The 18,021-nt window shown below is 42.1% G+C and overlaps 2 protein-coding genes across 2 annotated transcripts; both read left to right on the top strand.

Annotated features, from left to right (window-relative positions):
• Positions 1 to 733: 733 nt before the first annotated feature.
• Positions 734 to 10,795, top strand: ccz1 (CCZ1 homolog, vacuolar protein trafficking and biogenesis associated). The gene is made up of 17 exons (XM_041962791.1): positions 734 to 865; positions 1,919 to 1,994; positions 2,102 to 2,198; positions 2,349 to 2,446; positions 2,638 to 2,731; positions 2,876 to 2,956; positions 3,051 to 3,098; positions 3,233 to 3,316; positions 4,003 to 4,178; positions 4,762 to 4,843; positions 5,142 to 5,203; positions 6,934 to 7,045; positions 7,381 to 7,414; positions 7,595 to 7,712; positions 9,145 to 9,303; positions 9,938 to 10,065; positions 10,167 to 10,795. Exons 2-17 carry the CDS (start codon positions 1,981 to 1,983, stop codon positions 10,220 to 10,222), a joined length of 1,443 nt encoding a protein of 480 aa, XP_041818725.1. The 5' UTR covers positions 734 to 865; positions 1,919 to 1,980; the 3' UTR covers positions 10,223 to 10,795.
• Positions 10,796 to 11,534: 739 nt separating this feature from the next.
• dlgap5 (discs, large (Drosophila) homolog-associated protein 5) lies at positions 11,535 to 17,862 on the top strand. Its single transcript, XM_041962927.1, has 19 exons — positions 11,535 to 11,664; positions 12,465 to 12,712; positions 12,876 to 13,063; positions 13,169 to 13,240; positions 13,353 to 13,392; positions 13,487 to 13,579; positions 13,711 to 13,809; positions 14,077 to 14,151; positions 14,247 to 14,284; positions 14,378 to 14,613; positions 14,772 to 14,939; positions 15,068 to 15,156; positions 15,306 to 15,466; positions 15,566 to 15,667; positions 15,883 to 16,081; positions 16,198 to 16,829; positions 16,949 to 17,114; positions 17,386 to 17,453; positions 17,584 to 17,862. The coding sequence occupies exons 2-19, from the start codon at positions 12,475 to 12,477 to the stop codon at positions 17,689 to 17,691; spliced, it is 2,772 nt and encodes a 923-aa protein (XP_041818861.1). The 5' UTR covers positions 11,535 to 11,664; positions 12,465 to 12,474; the 3' UTR covers positions 17,692 to 17,862.
• The last annotated feature ends 159 nt before the right edge of the window (positions 17,863 to 18,021 follow it).

Below are 18,021 nucleotides of genomic sequence, written 5' to 3'. Positions count from 1 at the left end.
GAGACAAACATGGGTGCAGACTAATTATGGTAATGATGTAGCTCATGTCTGTATATAGTGTACTATTCATACATTTCATCTTTCTGTCTGATTGTTAACGGAGTTGAAGAACAATATGTCATATGACAAACTAAAATGTTTACAGTTGAGCATTTTGGATTTCACATTTAATCAGGACTTTTAAGGTTTATATTCCTTAATAGATATATGATATAAAATAAAAAGGGACTGATGTGAAAGTAAATGTGCAGTCTAATTCAAAGCAGCAAATATAACCTAAGAAAAGTTGATAGTATACAATACATTTCCTAATGTCATTGTCACTGGATGGTTCACGGGACTTGCAACATTTGCTAACAAATCCAACAAGCGTGCAGCAGAGTTGTCATCAAATGCAAGGCCGAAAAAGACAAGGCCCAGAACAGACTGAAGTTCAGCCCACACAAGTGTTTCCCTGAGTTAAGGTGAAGTATGTGGGAGATGTTTTGAAATTTCTTTCTTAACTGAAATTAAGTGTAAAATGAAGACTAAAACCTCTTTGCAAACAAGTGCATCTTAGAAAACCTGATTGACACCAAGTAAAACTTAAACCAAATATTATTGTATGAACACTCATGATTGCATATTCCAAGTACATTTAATAACTAAAAAGTTATTAATAACGCTTCATGTTGGACTAGGAACCTTTATCTGGCCTGAATGTTACCCGAACAGTTGAAGATGTGACGCCGCGCTGTCAAAAACAGGAAGTTGAGAATGTAAAGTATAATGCGGCATCTCCTCTCATTGACTTATTTCCTCATTTTTTTCTTTTTATTTACGCAACGTGTAGCCACAAGCATCTGAACGTGTTGGGCTCTGTAAGGTGAGTGTTACCGTCGTGTTACTCATCACGGTTCACCGAGTTTTTCTCCTCCTGAATCTCTGCAAATACAACTCTACTGCTAGCACTGCCAGCTAACAAGCTAGCTACTCAAACTGACTGAACATCGGCGGGTTGCTGGCTTGGTGGTCAGTTAAAGTGCAAGTAGTTACGAATTTACAGCCTTGCAACCGTCAGCCTGTGTGCTTGAGTCATTGAATCATAGTTTACATAAACAGCATAAGTTAGCTAGTGTAGGGTTGCTGCCCTCCAGGTTTTGGCTCAGCTCGTACAGACTTCACCGGCTTAAAGACAGCTATTATCGTTGCTAAATCCACATTATTGTATGTGCACACAATGGCAGTTAGGAAATGCAAACAACTAGGAGGCAAACATAACTCGTAGATGCAGAGGTGAATAGTATCCGACAGAAAATCAGGTACTGTACCGGAGTAAAAAAGTCACACTGAACTTTTCTCTCTACGGAATTTATGTAACAGCTGCTAGCTTACTCACACGTTACGTGAATGTTACGGTTGAGCTGCTTGGCACTGTAGTAGGTTGTTATACCAGCAAAACAAAAATATTGCTCACACGTTGCTGCAGTTTCACATCCTAAATGAGGACAGGATATACCTGTACCAATTACTGATGATACCAGTGTTTTCCAGTTATCAGACATTTCTATAGCTTGCTGCATGTAACTAATGAAGATAGCTGAGTCAGTGGCCTGCAATGACTGAATGAATGCATCTGCTAATGGCCACACTGAGCGTTGACAGTGTGTGCGTGTTGCTCATGTTGTGGGGACATAAATCTGTTTACACAGTCACATTGTGGGGACTTGCCTTACTAATGGGGACAAAATGCAAGTCCCCCTAATGTAAATCATTAAATTTCAGGGTGAAGACTTGGGCTAAGGTTGGGGTTAGGGTTAGGCAAGTAGTGGTGATGGTTATGGTTAGGGTAAGTCTCTAGGAAATGAATGTAAGTTATTGTGGTTATCTCTACATTTGTCATGCTATACTATGTGGTGTGTTTGTCTTCATTCTGCAGGCGCACGGCATGCTAACCAAACTGCCTTTGGAGCAAAGGAAATCCAGACATAAGTTACACTAATGCTGATGGTTAGGTAATGCATACTTGTTTGCAATGATACAAGGCTGACATTGATGTAACCTGAAAGAAATCTAGAGGTCTTTTATCAGTTTTATCTGTTTCCCTTTGTGTCTGTTGCAGTCCCAGAATGGCCTCAGGAATGCAAGAGAAACAGTACACACCATCTCTGCTTAGCTTTTTCATTTATAACCCTACATTTGGACCGCGGGAAGGAGAGGTGAGGTTTATTCCCAGATAAACACATCCAGTATATTACAGCTGAATCAGTTTAATCAGTTATTGTTTAACTCTGGTTATGAGAAAAACATTTTGACAGTGCAGCTGTATTACTAATTCAAGGTGTGTTTCTTTCCTTTTTTTTTTTTAGGAAGAGAAGAAGATTTTGTTTTACCACCCAAGTGACGTGGAGAAGAATGAGAAGATCCGAAATGTGGGCCTTTGTGAAGCCATTGTACAGTTCACAAGGTAAAGAGTTCAGTACAGTAGACGTGGCAAAAAAAAAAAAAAAAGAATCACAGTATGTTCATGTAGTTTCAATAAATTGCTCAGTTTGACAAGCTGTGTTAAAGCAAGCTAAAAACAGAATAGGGAAATTGTTGCAATAAGCATCTTGTTTGAGTGTTTGTCTTCTTTCTTTTCAAACTCATGTCTTCCAGGACATTCTGTCCAACTAAACCAGCTAAGTCTCTGCATACACAGAAGAACCGGCAGTTTTTCTTTGAGCCCGAGGACAACTTCTGGATAGTCATGGTATCTTAAAGGCTTACATTAACATTACTTGTTCAGTATCTGCTCTTGTTTGTCTAGACTTTATTGACTTTCTTTGGCAGGTAATCTAACTTTACCTTTTTAATCCAATACTATTGCTGTTTGTATTTCTAATTCATTCCTTAGGTAGTTCGAAACCCAATGATTGAGAAACCAAACAAAGATGGTAAACCACCCACAGTAGAATATCAGGAAGAGGAAATACTAGTGAGTGCTGAGTTATGCTCATCAGCATATGCATTTCTTTCATTTAATGTTGTCACTTTAAACTTTTACTCACCATGCCGTCTTGCCTCTGTAGGACACTGTTTATGGTGCAGTGGTAAGGCAATGCTACAGTATGTACAAGGTAAGTATGTACCCAGTAGAATCTGCCAGTCCTCCCACCATGTAATTACACCCCTATACCGTTTCAAAATACCAGTTTAAGGTCTTCATGATGTATAAAGAATCATCTTGTAACAGTTATTACTTTCCTTTCAGCTCTTCAATGGCACATTTGGCAGAGCGATGGAAGCCGGCGGTGTGGAGCTGCTCATTCAGAAGCTTGAAAAGTTTTTCTACAGGGTAAAAAGCTCTCCATTAAATCTTCACTGCTAGGTCCGAGGTTATGTCATTCATTTTTCTTCCCATGCAAGGCATATATTGACTTTGCTTTGACAGCATGATTCATTTTAATTTGACAATGTGCACACACAGTTGTTTATAAAAAGTCTGTGGAGCCTGAAGGGCTGGCCTCCACTAATGATACTTGGACGTGCAGTGACTGTGTTGTTTGTTGTAAATACTCATGTTACTCCAGGCAATGCGGTTAAAAAAAAGTTTTCAGTCATGCCTGATTTCTTCATAATTATCTGCCTACATTAGCTGTCTTCGCTTCATGCCACAGCCACCTCACTGGAACGATAAACACTTTTTCAGAAGCATAAAAGATTCATTTCTAATTAGGGAATACCCTTCTTAAGTTATCAGGGGCTTGCCTCTCCACCATGTAACCCAAAGACGGCGAGAAAGAAAGAGAGAGGCTGTGGTGTGCGTATCAGAGGTTGAGTGTCAGGATGATGCAAGCGTCTCCGCAAAGCATCAGTCAGAGTTTCTTATTCCTCCGTCTTTATTGCATTGTAAGCAGGCACTCGTAGGCGGGTAAACCAACCCCTTTCTCCTTTCCCTCTGCTGTGTCTCTGGGCTGTCTCTTATTATTTTCTGCGTGTTTGTGTGTCTGTGTGTGTGTGTTCTCATTCCGGGGTTTCCAGTATCTGCAGACTCTCCACTTGCAGTCCTGCGACCTACTGGACGTATTTGGAGGCATCAGCTTCTTCCCACTGGACAAGATGACCTACCTGAAGATCCAGTCGTTCGTCAACAGAGTGGAGGAGAGCCTCAGCCTGATCAAATACACAGCCTTCCTGTATAACGACCAGCTTATCTGGTACCAGCTTCAAATATTGCCTTAAATTGTGTGTCCTTGTCCGTGAAATCCACCTGTGGGTTTCTTAACTTCATATGCAAATGCATGACCTGCACGACGACCTTATACATACCTATACATATAGAGAAAAAAATCCCAGTATTGGCTTTGACACACATCGTGGCATGCTGGGTAAACAGAGGCGGGTCCTGTAATCCTCTTTGCAGTTAATGTGCTCCCTGACATGTCACTTGCCACCTGGCTCGGTGTGTAAGCCCAGAGGATTACACGATTGCTAATGAAATGACTCGAGAGCAGCATGAGCTTTCATTTTGAGCTGTCAACAGACAGCCAGAGGGGAGCCGTTTAATTATTGTCTAAATTAAGCGGCATTGAGTGTGCATGGTGGCACGTTTACAGCCACTGCTGAACAGTTATTACCACCAGGAGACACTTTGTTTTAACATCCAGCTCATGGTGCACAACACAATTGGCAACGCATGAAAAAATACTGCACACCACAACACATGTTGGTTCTGCATTTTGGCTGGGCGTGTTGCCATGGTTATACGGTGTAATTTTGTCCTTATGGTTTGGTCTGCAGGAGCGGACTGGAACAAGATGACATGAGGATCCTGTACAAGTACCTGACCACTTCGCTGTTCCCCAGACACTCCGAACCAGAGGTGAGGAGGTGGGAGCGCCCGGGGGGCAGATAGAATGAGAAGCCGCAGGACGTATGGGAGACAAATTGAGGATGTAATGAAACAAGGAAAAGGAGCAGGAATGTTTGTGTAGGATGAGGAAAGAGGAAAACCGCTGCACGGCATATTTGTTATGATGCCGTGACCATCTTAGCACTGAAAGTGTGTAATGTGAGCTAAATGTTTTTATATTAATGATCTAGACAGAGAGATGACTGACATCACTGTGATTTGTGAGTATTGCACATTCTCCCTCTAACCCACTCTCTTCTCCCGGCAGCTGGCTGGCAGGGACTCTCCTCTGAGGCCAGAGGTCGCAGGGAATCTGTTGCACTATGGGAGGTAAGTCCCCGATCCCATGTGTATATATCTGTGTGTATCTCTGCAGAGGTTTGGATAAAAACCAGCAGGATTTGGATTTTGCTTAATTTCTGTCGGTGCGGTCAGTGGGATAATGTCAGTTGGGGACAAGGTGTCCATCATTATGCATCAAAAAGCTGACTGTTTACATTTGCATACATGTGTGCACCAGTGTTCGACCCACTGACAGAACTGAAATTTGCATGCAGTCAACCAAACTATTTAAGGAGGCTACTTCCCTGTCTAGCACTTTGTATTTAAACAGGAGAGCAGGAGGTACAGGCTCACTGCAATACATCCACTTTCTGTTCAGTTTCATATGTAACCAGAGAGAGTTTGCTGAAGTGCTTGTGTGTGCATGCTGTCTCTAGGGATTTGTTTCTGAAGGTGAAGTGGAGCTACTGCAGCAGTCCTAGTTTGACTCCTGGTGACCTGTCATGGGACAGGAAACTCATCTTACAGCTGTAATTGGATGACACGCTAGAATATAAAGAATATTCAACTAAGGCCAGGAAAACAGTTCCAACTAGGGTACAGTAAAGTAGGTTACAGTTGCACTTGGAGGTCCGTGCAGGCAAAGCTACTCTGGAGAGTTACGTGTAACATACAGACATGTCTTCCAGTGCAACTGGTTGCTATTAAGTGGCATCCTTGGAATCCAGTGTGTTAATAGTACAACAGTGAGTTCTTTGTTCAGTTTGTAGTCATGTCTTTTGGATCATTCCTGGAGGAATAGCGGTGAAAAGCTTCTGATCCATTTAAGAACTTAATGAATGAATTTCTTTCTGTTCTAATATCATGCTAGTTGCTTGATTAGGTTTGGTTCAGTACCATCTTACCCTTTGATCCAAGATGTCTTGTCAACTACTGGCTGTAATGGAAGGAGGCAAGTCCCACCCCCGACCTTTCCTCTGGTGCCAGCATCAGGCCGAACCTCCCCCCTTGAGCAACACTTATATTGATCACGTGATGTCATAAAAAAAACACAAAGCCTAACTTCCCTGCTGTTTGCTGCAGATATTCAGGATCTCGTGACAGCACTGTGAGGCTGTACATGGACACAGCAAAGCTTAAAACTAAATGCTAATGTCCGTCTGCTAACAATGACAATGCTAACAAGCTTAGCAGGTATAATGTTCACCCATGTTCACCATATTAGTAGTTAGCATGAAGTACAGCTGAGGCTGATGGCAGTGTTGTTTGCAAGTATTGGACAAACTAAAATGTTGACCTGCTGCTGGTGGGAAAAGTCAGGGGACCATGAAAGGGAGTAGGCTTCATCCTCTGGGAAACATGAATATATGTGCAAAATTTAATGACAATCTATACAGTAGTAGAAGCCATGCTGCTAATGTGGCTAAATAAGTGAGTACCACCCCCCAGAAGATGGCAAAGCCCCATGAGCTTTTCTTTTGTGCCACCATCAGGCCACAATGTTAACTTTTCCGACAGGATGTGCTATAAAATAATATGTTCACGTGGAATTTGAGTGCATCCAAGCTCCCAGGAGGCTAAACTCTTGGTTTTACTCACCCCAGGATCTCTACAACAACACCACCATCTGGACAAATTTCCAGCATCACAGCCTTTTGGGCTCCTAGCAGGCCTTTTGAGCTTTTGTTTTGTTTTGTAACAAATCTCTCAGATACCAATTTTGACTTTTAACATTATTGGAATATTTACTCAACTTTGCTGTCCTCCGTTCCCTCCAGGTTTTTGACAGGACCGACCAATCTTAAAGATCCAGAGGCCAAATTCCGATTTCCAAAAATATTTGTCAGCGCAGAGGACAGCTATGAGGAGCTGCACCTCATTGTTTATAAGGTAAGGTAGAATAAAACATGATCTGATATTTCATGACAGCCCACAGGCTTCATTCAGTCAATAATTCATACGCATACAGGAGTTTTTAATGTATTAAAATAGGGGGAAGTTGTTGCTCTTTGTTGTAATCTGTGACTGGAGGATTTGTTTACGAACAGTCGGTTTAGGATGAAATATTCCACTGCTCTATCAGACGATATGGATTTTTGGGATTAGACAGCTGAATTTTAAAATGATGAAGTACATCCTGCTATGCTCATCATCACATTAATGTAATTTCTGACCTGTGTGACCTTGATTCTGAATTTAACCTGCACTGATCTGCTCTGTTCCAGGCGATGAGCGCTGCAGCTTGTTTTATGATCAGCGGTAAGTGTGCAGCCAGTCACCCGCCCACTTAAAATGATGCCGTTAGCTTTCATTTCGCTTTTCGTTGGTAATTCATTTTAATATAGTCTAGTATTTCAGCAATTTTGCTGCTCATATAAAGCTAAAATATGGCTTTTTCCCGTAATGACTGACTGTCTTCTCTCCTCAATCTCTGTCCAGCCTCTGTGGAGCTGACGAGGGACTTCTGTGAACAGTTGGACGGTCTGGTGGGCCCTCAGCTCACTTTGCTGGCGTCTGACATATGTGAACAGTTCACCGTTAACCGCAGGATATCAGGGTCAGTTGAGAATCCACCGCTCTCCTAATTGCTACTGTCTCATGCTGGCTGCAACTAATGATTAATTTAACACCCCCTCACCCCAAATCAATCATTTAATTCAGGAAGTGTCAACAAAATGTGAAAATGTGCCAAATGTTAATGTTTGAGAAGATGGAAAAAATCAAATTTGACTTAAATATGATTTAACACATATTTCGTATAGTAATTTATCAGTGTAATTGATTAATCTAGAGGGGAAAAAATGTTTTAATAATTAAAGATATTTAAATATGTCATAACTAGTAAAAATACCAAACATTTCCCAGTTTCTGCCTCTCAGTTGTAAGAACTGGCAATTTGTCTTGATTGTTAACTGGATATTTTTCGGTGTTGTAAGTGTTTGCAAGAAATAATTGCTAGTTGCAGTCCGACTAAAGACTAATGGGTTAATCAGATACTCAGGTTAGTGCCTCACCATGTACGGGCATGAAATGTTTATAGAACATTATGAAGTATTAGAGAGCCTGTGGACATCAGTGAAATGAAGTCCCATGATAAGCAGCAGCCATGTTGTTAGTCATCAGTTTGCAGCTGATCCTTTGTATAAACTCTGCCTGGCTGGCAGCGATAGATGAGACTCTACAACACTGGATATCATCAGGGCACTACTTAGGGGTAACTCAAGCAGAGTAGCTTTAAAGACTGGCATCCTGGCCCGCTCTCCCTTAACCCCAGCAGTTAGCTTCAGATACGTCCTCGCCTGTAATCCAAGACTAGACTCCCTGGCCCGGGCAATTTGATGGGCTCCTTTTTTAATCACCCTAGTGAGGAACTGAATTAATAATGCCGTTCCAAATTCCTCAGCTGGCATTCAGGCCTGTGTCCTGATTTGGCCTGCTGGAACTGTAAATAATTAGACACCGCACAGATAAAAATCAGCTGTATGGCCTGTTTGGATACATATAGTAGAGATGCAGTTACAGTGCCATTGTCAGGCAAGCTGTGGTAGTAGCTGTATCCTCAGCTCACTTTAATGTGGGCGGACAATGGAGGAGGCTTAATTAAAATGCACAAATTGCTATTTGGTGGATGTTATCATCCAGAGTGATTTAGCTTTACTGTATCACGTATTAAAAATGTGTGTGGTTTGACCCAGAGAGACCCAAGCGCTTTGACTTGACATAGTTGATGTCTCACTGATGTGTACAGAGGCCGCAGGTCCAGCAGGGTGTTAAAATTTAATAGGCAGATGTGTCTTTTCCTCGAGATATGGTCAGAATTGTGGTGGTAGTGTGCATAAAACATGAGAGCAGCACCTTGCAAAAACAGTGAACGCCACCTTAAAAATGAAGTGGACTCCTTAAAAAAGACACAAGACTGGCCCTTGTTTTCACAAGCACTGGGTAAAAGCTTCTTTTTCTTTTTTTTTTTCAATTGTGTGTCCATTCAGGCCAGAGAAGGAGCCCCAGTTTAAGTTCATCTACTTCAACCACATGAACCTGGCAGAGAAGAGCACCATCCACATGAGGAAGACTGCCAGTGTTTGCCTCACCTCTGTCCACCCAGACCTCATGAAGATCCTGGGAGACATCAACTGTGACTTTGCCAGGTACAGCAGACAACACTGGCTTTGTAAAAGCTCTAGCCGTGTGCTATGTTCACCAAGTGCCTCCAGGCATTTGTTCAGGAGCTTTTATTGTGACTGGCCACCAAGTAGATACAGTTGATTGATTATAGCAAAGAAAACGTGAGCTTTCAGGACTTCACAAACCACAAACATAGGAAAGACAATTTGTAAAACAACAAACTCTTCACCTTCTCCCCTGGATATTAGCACAGCTGTGTCATTTTCATATATAATGTGATGCCTCAGGGAACTTTGTAAACCCGTAAATCTCTTTTAAAGCAGTCATGAGACTGTAGTCATGTGAAAGTCTCATTTTCAGTCTGTGGCACATACAATGGGATCAGCATTCATAGCATTTGTGCTACAGTCAAAATCAGTTCCTCTTTTTGTGCAGGTGTTGTATAGATGTTCTTACCTTGTCACACCTTTAAGTCATTTCTGACACAAATCATGAGAAATTTTAAATTGTATGACTTCAATGACATTTTGTTGTCTGTGTAGGAACAGTAAAGACACAGTATAAAAAGTACAGTTACCTTGGAGTACAGCGAACCTGCTGTAAATGTGATAGTTGCTATAATTTGATGGCGCTTAGTTCTTTCCGTTTGTCTCCCAGGGTGGACGAAGATGAAGAAATCATTGTAAAAGCTATGACAGACTACTGGGTAGTAGGCAAGAAGTCGGACCAGAGAGAACTGTACGTGATCCTGAATCAGAAGAACGCCAATCTGATCGAAGTCAACGGTATGTCTCTGCCTTTAACTCCACAATAGACTAAATATCAAATGCCTTGACATTTAATCTCTACTTCACCCCTAATGCCCTCTGTCTTTTCTCTGCTACAGAGGAGGTTAAGAGGCTTTGCGCAACGCAGTTCAACAACATATTTTTCTTGGACTGATGCAGCGGACCGTGTCACCACACTAAAAACTGTCAGTGTTGCAGGGAGTCATGACAGCATCAGCGTAATGCAATAATTGCATTGTAAAACAAGAAAAAAAATAAAAAGCTCTCTCACCAAGTTTTTTTTTTCAATTTAACCCATAAAATTGTAATTTTTCTCTTGTAATTAAGTGTAAATCCAGATTTTTACTCTACATGTACTTTATTTTCTTTCTTTCTTTGTACATACTTTGAGGATTTTGTTCACTGTTCATTTGGTTTCTATCAAATTCCAATTTGTTCATGCATTTTTTTTTTTTAAATGAACACATCATGACAATGTCTCAGATTAATTTAAAAGCTGACATGCACAGGACAGTTTACTCCATGTTCCTTTGATGATCACAGATAGTTTAAAAATAAGATGTCATTATGTCAAAAGTATTATGGTTTGTAAACAACTGTGCTAACTTTAAATAAATTAAGAAGTCATTTTACTTTGACTAAGCTATTTTATCATTTCTTTCTTTTTTGTCTCAGGTGCACGACTAGTAAAAGCTTTGAACAGCCAGCAATATCATGTATATCTGAAATCTATGGGACCCATTTTCAGATCAAAAGAATAAAACTGGTCACTCATGTGGGGTTAGGGTTATTTCAGGGCTCTGATTGATTGATTGGGAATTCTAGCAACAGCATCAGTCTCATATTTGAATGTGTTCTTGTAATATATAACTTAATCAATTCAATAATAATAATCAATTCAATAACATTACAGAGCAAAATGAACCTACAAAGCCACAAGGAGTTTTAATTTGTATATACAGTAAAGAATATCCCATCCCACATTATCCTTTTTGTCAGTATATATTTTCAATTTCCCTAGACTGAGCAAGTTACAGACAGAAAGAACAGACTGTGATGAAATCCAGTCTTTGTCACCAATAAGCTCTTCTTCATAAAATGCATACAAACGCAAAATGCAAGTCTTATGGACAAACACAAATAGTACAGGTTTATGTTAAGAAATGATTAAGAGAGTGATACTAATTAGCCAGCTGTGACATGACATTTACTGTGAGACATGTGAGGGGAAGCGTCTGTGTAAATATTACGTGAGGAATAAATAACGTGACTCAACAAAGCACAATGCAAATTAAGCGTTAAATGTGCACTTCATACACTAGACCGTTGGGTGGCATTCAATCTTTCAATCTTACAGTTACTACCACAGAAAATCCTCAGAAGAAGAAGGAAAAATGAACCAATTAGCGCTGCCCGTTCCTGTCCGCTTTGCAGCCAATCAGCGTCACCTTAGGTAAATTTCAAAAAGTCACCCGCCATGATTGTTGTGTTTTTAGAGGCTGGACTGAGTCTGTCCGTTGTGCAGTTTTTTTAGTAGACGGCCAGAAGAGGCAGTTTGTTTTATAAGTGTTTTTTGTTTTAAAGGAAGAAAGCCAGGTAAGCTTGATTTATAATTATATATTATCTAAATAAACAGTGTAGATCTTTGGGGGTTAACTGAACCGTTATCTTGGTTCGTGGCTTCCTCTTGCTTCATGGTCAGCGGTGGTGAGTTTAACTAGCTTTAAGTAACTCACTTTAGCTAATTCGTTTTATCGTAGTTTTTGCGGACTTTATCGGTAACTACAACTAGCTAACTTGGTTACGGTCAGTGCAGTCGAAGTGAAATTGTTAGTTAATGGGCTTTGATAAACATAGGTATTTTAGCTCAACCTAATGATAGATTTTGGACCACTGCTCTTGAGCTAACGTTAGCTTAAGTACGCCATCGTGTAACTTAGATTACCCAAGAAAAGTGTTTCTAAACACAAACAAAAAGTTACAACGTGTGGTAATTCACATTTTGGTCCATTTTTGCCCCTTCATGTTCGTCCTTTTAACGTAGCTTAACTACTATGTCAATATTTTGCTGCTTTGTCGTTAGCGTTAAATGGCTGTTTGATTTTTAACGCCAACCTTACTTGAACTACTTCACTGGAGTCAACCTAACTAACACAATTTCTGTTTTTTTTGACCAAAAAAAAAAAAAAAACCCATTGAGAAAGATGATAGAAATCTGTTTTTTTTTTTGTTTGTTTGTTTTTAAATTTGCACCCTTTCAACTTTAACATTAATTTTAAGTTAGTATGCTGGTTGGCATGACCATGAGCACATCCAGTATGATGTGCTCAATACCTCTAATAACTGTCACATGCAGTGTAGCTGTAATAATCTGTTCCTCTTCCTAAATGTTGCAGATACCTGAACATGGAGTCTCGATTTGCTCACCTGCGCCAGCGGGACACCAGTGTGTCCATGCTGAGGGTCAAAATGTCTCGCAGGAGGTCTCAGTCCCAGAAAGAGAACCGAGAACGGGCTGTGAACACGCGCAGGCAGCTAGACAAGCTCCCAGAGCTGGAAGTCTCTTCCCTGGATGCCTCCATCGCAGTGGCCAACATGTCAACCATTCAGGAGAGGCAACTGAACAGTAGAAAAGCTGCTCAAAGTAAGGCTTCATTTTTCCATCCCAGCTGCAACTTAAACCTAGTAAGCAGCCATTTGTTTAAAACACCCTCAGCGATCATCAGGTTACCCTGCCTTTTTTTGTTTGTTTGTTTTCTAGTCATTGTAGTTGATTTGGGCCGTATCACACACCTGTTTCTCCACAGACACCGCTCTAGAAGAGAGAATGAAACAGCTCGAGCGCTGGAAAGAGCGTAAGGCTCTTGAGAAGGAGAAGGAAAAGAGAGAAAGGGAGCGTAAAGGGATTTTTAAGACTGGCTTGTATCATCCAAAAGACACCCATATTGTTGTTTCTCAGCCTGTGGTCCCAGCTGCCTCGACCAGAGATAAGGAGGTGAGGAAGGGCTCCCAAACAAGCTAGTTTACACCATTGAATGGCAGTATCTACTTCAGATGAGTGACTCCAATGATCAACATGTAATGTTTGCTTGTCTTTCAGACAAAAGTGAAGATCGCTCCATCCCAGAGTACCAGAGTTACACGTTCAATGAAGCAGCAGCAAGTGCAGAGGGTACAACTTTCTCTAAGATAGCTTTCTCATGTGTTCTCACATTAACTTCCATAACACAAAAAGCTAACATGCACTTTGGTGCATCGTTTCTCTTTTGCCAAAACTTGTACAGCCTCTGAAGATGCAGGAGCCGAATACTGCGACAAAGAAAGGTAAATTTAATCAAATGTTCCTTTATTTTAAATGAGGCATATTGTCTTCTGCAACCTGGTGTCTCTTAGATCTGACCTCTCACCCCTCCTATAGCTCAACCCGCTGTGGAAAGATCAACCAGGAGCCACGCTGCTCCTGTCAAGCCTGCACCTGCACCAGCTAAGACCAAGACCAAAGTTTCTACAGGTGACAAATAAGAATACAAATCCTTGCACATAAGTGGACCTTGAGAACCAGCTTTGGTGTTGGTTTCCACCTATTGTGTTTCCTTATTTGCATCTCAATCTGTGTCTCTGTGTCATGCCATCCTACCACAGAGGAGCCTGCCGTACGAGCTTTGTCGACCAGATCAGCCAACAGGCCTCCTGTTACAGCAGCTCCTGTGGTGAAAGACAAACCTAAGGACAAGTCTGCAGGTACGCACTGAGCCACGGCCATAGTTTTTTTTTTTTTTTTTTTAAATATACAGGAAGTGCAGAGAACAGGTGTGGTTCACAGGAACATTTTCAAACCCACTATGAAATAGGCAGGGATCAAAGACCTATGCCTTGTTTCTTTTAATTGTTTGGCATAAAAGCTGTGAAAGCACTGGAGATGTAACCATCCAAGCAAACAAAGAGATGCTGTTGTTCAATAAACCACTCTTCAATATTTTTAAAGGCCTACCTCCTCCTTTCTTTCAGATGTAAGAACCACAAGAAGCAGAGCGTTTGTCAACGCTGTGCCCCCCCCCTCTGATGAAGAAAGGAACTGTACAGGTACCATGAAATGTTGACAAAGATCAGTTTTATTTTTGTCACATGACCCAAACAGTTGTTTTAATTTTTTTAATGTATCTCCTTTTGATATACAGCATCTGTCACCAACCCTGTCATCCCTGCTGTGCCCAAGGTGAGCATTTCTGTGAACCTACAACAAGTAATTTATTTTTTTTTTCAACTGTAACTTGTTCAGCGATTAATTTGCCGTTTCTGTCTTGTGTAGGAGCCCGAAGAAAAACCTTGTTCCCCGAGTCCCACACCGTGCTCGGAGGGGCAGGAGGACATGGTGGTGAACCAAGCTCCGGCTGACGCCGTCCCTGCTGTGGGTCCTGCTGAAGCGCCGTCCTCTTCGTCTTCGTTTGCTCCCAAGGATTTCGTCTTCCAGGCTCCCACTGGCTTGTCATCCTTCAGGTTCGAGCCTCTCACTCCTCGCTCAGCAGACGCCTTCCTTACACCAAGGTCTGTCTATTCCCTCTCTTATTTGTTTATAGAATTTGTTGACGATATTTAAGGACACTGGAAAGCTTTAGTATTATATTGTTACATATAAGCCAATTATTGAAAATTTGCATGATTTAAAAGTATTTCCTGTCTCAATGTCATGCTGTCACTCTCAGCTTCATTCTTCCACCGGTCCCCACGTTCAACGTGGAGCCTCCGGCTGAGCCAAGTGAACCATCTCCTCCCAAATCCCCTCGCCGCTCTCCTCCTCGTACACCTCCCACAGTGGCCCCTCCAACCTCAGGCAGTCCCATGGAATCAAAGCACGATGTACCATATTTCAGGTGATGTGGCATCTGTTGTTCTGTTTTTGTTTTGCTTTTTTAGAATAAATTTTTCATGTTTTTCATTTATAGTTTTTTTTGTAAATTCCTTTTGTTTTGTTTTGTTTTGTTTTTTGTATATTATTCAGGTCAGAAATTGCCAATGAGACAGACAGACTGACGACTCTGTGTCTCCACTGGGAGCCTAAAGTGGAGGATGAGTCCATCCCAGAAGAGAGTGAGTTTGTCTTCTCTACATCCTGTATTTGTGGCCATATGTAATTCACTGCTATAGAAAATGGGGGTGTTCCTAATTGCAGCAGGGTCCCCATTACTCCTGAACTGAACAATTGTAATCCAGCATCTTTCTTGCTCTTGCTGTTTTAGTGAGGGACCGTATGCGTACAGCAGTCGGCCAAGCGAGGCTGTTGATGAAGGAGCGTTTTAACCAGTTCAGCGGTCTGGTGGACGACTGCGAGCTGGGCCGAGGGGAGAAGATCACCACCTGCACTGACCTGCAGGGATTCTGGGACATGGTTTATTTCCAGGCAAGTGTCTCATAAGAGGGGGACGACACATTGTTTCAGACACCAAACACACAAGGAGGATCATATACAATATATTTTGTACTTTTTGCCATCTTTCAGGTAGAGGATGTCAACAAGAAGTTTGCTGCTCTGAAAGAAGCAGAGAGCCGAGGCTGGGTGGAGGAGCACAAGCCGCCGCCGCGACAGAAGAAAGTAGTGAAGGTGACGACTCTATTCTAAATGACAGACTATATGATTATATGTACTACAAATTTCACCACACTATATTGTCTCCATTTCTGGTCATTCTTGTTATCTTTCTGAGTTGTTTAAGAAAACAACTTTCTTGTTTAAAATGGATTGCTCGCACTGTTTGGGCACAAACACAGACATGATGTTGATGCAGAGACATTGTGCCTGTCCTGTCCTTTTGACAGAAACCATCAGCTGCAGCCGCCAAGCCGACAGGAACCAAAGCAGCAGCAAAGTCTCGCCTCGCTGCAGCGAAAGCAGCCATGAAAGCCAAACAGCAGGCAGCCGCGGCAGAGACACAACCCCAGGCTGAGCCCCAGCCGGCTGACTCTGTGGTCTTTGATGGAGGCTTCTTCCAGGTGGAGAGTCCTGCCAAACCAACAGGTGAAAGAAAAATAACTTTTCACCAAAGGTTTTTTAAGCCGCAGTGTTTCCTTGTGTACATTCCCTGCTGCTTCAGCTATAAGATTTGGACCACTAACCATCACACATGTCTGTAGGTTCATTAAGGAGATCCAGTCGTCTGAGTGCTGCCATGCTGCCTCAGGCCTCTCCCTGCTCAAACTACCTCTCACCTAGAAGAGTCACTCGGCGATCGCTTGCACTGGCGCAGACTCCTGTTAACGCCGCCAGCTCTCCTGCTCAGCTCGTCCGCACTCCTGCCCAAATCCATCTTACCCTCAAGCAAACCCCAGCACAAGCACCAAAGTCTCAGCACGGCACTCCTCAGTCATCCCAGAAGAGAAAGGACACTGGAAGCGTCTCTCTTTGTTTCCCACCTGTCAAGGAAGTGCGTGCAGATGACACCCAGCCAGAGGGAAGTCCTGCACGCCAGGCAGAAACAGTTCTTGAGTTGAGCACACCCACACCGGTACCTTCAATTCCATCCATTTCTGTAGCCGAGGAGCACAATGAACCAGCGGAAGCTGTCAACATGGACCTCCCCATCTCTCCAAGACTTTCCCTCTCTCCCTGCAAAACACCTCTTCCAGCCTCCCGAGCCCCTGAGCCCTCATCAAGTCTGAGTTTCACACTGTCACCCTGTGTAACTTCCGGCCAGCCTCCTGCTGTGCAGGGCCTTGTGGAGGCCCAAGAGTCTGTGTGTCACACACCAGACAACTCAGTTGTTGAGGTAAACACATTTTCCTGTTTCTGTATTCTCAGCCTCAGAGGACGCCATTTATTTGAAGATGTGATCCAAACAGTTTTCTCTTGCCATACAATAAACACATTATTCTCTTGTTATTTCAGGAAATTCCTGGTTTGGACTTCGAGCGATATCTCCAGCCTTCACAAAGATGCAGCCTATCACCGAGGGCAACGGTTGCCATAGAGACGCTCTCACCCATGGCAGTGGATGTAGAAATGGAGAGTCCCAGAAGTCAGTCTGAGGACCTGCCTACTCAGCAAGAAGCAGGTACTGTATGATTAATACTCACAGGTACTGTGCACTCATACTGTGTACACCTGGATTTCAACGACAACACTAATGCATACCAAGGCTGCAGCGGGCAGGATTTCTATTTAGAGATTTGTTTGTCTGTCTCAAATATCAGATCTGCATGCTGCGACTTTTAGAGAAAATGTTGTGATTGCGTCGTAATAAGGGAGTAACCTCACTGCACTGCACTTCTGGCATAGTATAAACTGATGTTACAACGTGCACATTTGTCTTGTCTCACTGTTAGGCTCACTTCTCACTGCCACCACAGCACTGCCAGCGGTGTCTTCAGTGTTGGCTCCTCAGTCACCACAGGTCAAGGTTTTCCCTTTTTAAATATTGACTTTTAAGAATGCATTGAAAGATTAAACACGCTCTTAACTACTACTTTAATTTCTTTGATCTGGCAGTAGTAAGGTTGCAGTAATCTTATTGTATTTTTCAGGCTCAGGCAGCCGAGTCGGCCCTGCTTCTCTTCACCCCGGACCTGAAGGACCGGATACGGCAGTCTGTCTGTCCAAGTGACCTCATGGTCTTCACTCCTCCCCTCTAATGTGCAGCAGATTCTTTTAATTTTTTTTTATTGACCTATATTTACTACTTGTTATACTCCCTTTGGAAAAAAAAGTATCTGAGTAATTCTGGTTTGTATTTTTTCTTTTAGATATAATGGAAAATAGTTTCATCTTATAAGATGGTCTAATTAAAGTACTAGTCACAACAAGGAAAAGGCCAGTACTCTTCATTTACAGCCAAGCACAAATCAACAGTACCGTCAATACTTATATAACATTTATTTATTTATTTGTTAGGGGAAACTGTTTGGATAGTTCACATTAGGTTTGTGGAATTAAACGAATATTCAAAGTGGGAACTTTCCACG

Source organism: Chelmon rostratus, chromosome 21, assembly GCF_017976325.1.
Source record: "Chelmon rostratus isolate fCheRos1 chromosome 21, fCheRos1.pri, whole genome shotgun sequence".
Classification (NCBI taxonomy): domain Eukaryota; kingdom Metazoa; phylum Chordata; class Actinopteri; order Chaetodontiformes; family Chaetodontidae; genus Chelmon; species Chelmon rostratus.
Note: the sequence above shows the minus strand (reverse complement) of the source record. Positions and strands in the feature narration are given on the sequence as shown.

Excerpts from the sequence above, each read along its gene's own strand:
- ccz1 (XM_041962791.1), top strand. Across the intron at positions 3,317-4,002 it reads TTGAAAAGTTTTTCTACAGG|TATCTGCAGACTCTCCACTT; the intron begins GTAAAAAGCTCT and ends CGGGGTTTCCAG. Across the intron at positions 5,204-6,933 it reads AATCTGTTGCACTATGGGAG|GTTTTTGACAGGACCGACCA; the intron begins GTAAGTCCCCGA and ends CGTTCCCTCCAG.
- dlgap5 (XM_041962927.1), top strand. The coding sequence starts at position 12,475 with ATGGAGTCTCGATTTGCTCACCTGCGCCAGCGGGACACCAGTGTGTCC. Across the intron at positions 15,467-15,565 it reads GGGACATGGTTTATTTCCAG|GTAGAGGATGTCAACAAGAA; the intron begins GCAAGTGTCTCA and ends GCCATCTTTCAG. Across the intron at positions 16,082-16,197 it reads GAGTCCTGCCAAACCAACAG|GTTCATTAAGGAGATCCAGT; the intron begins GTGAAAGAAAAA and ends ACATGTCTGTAG.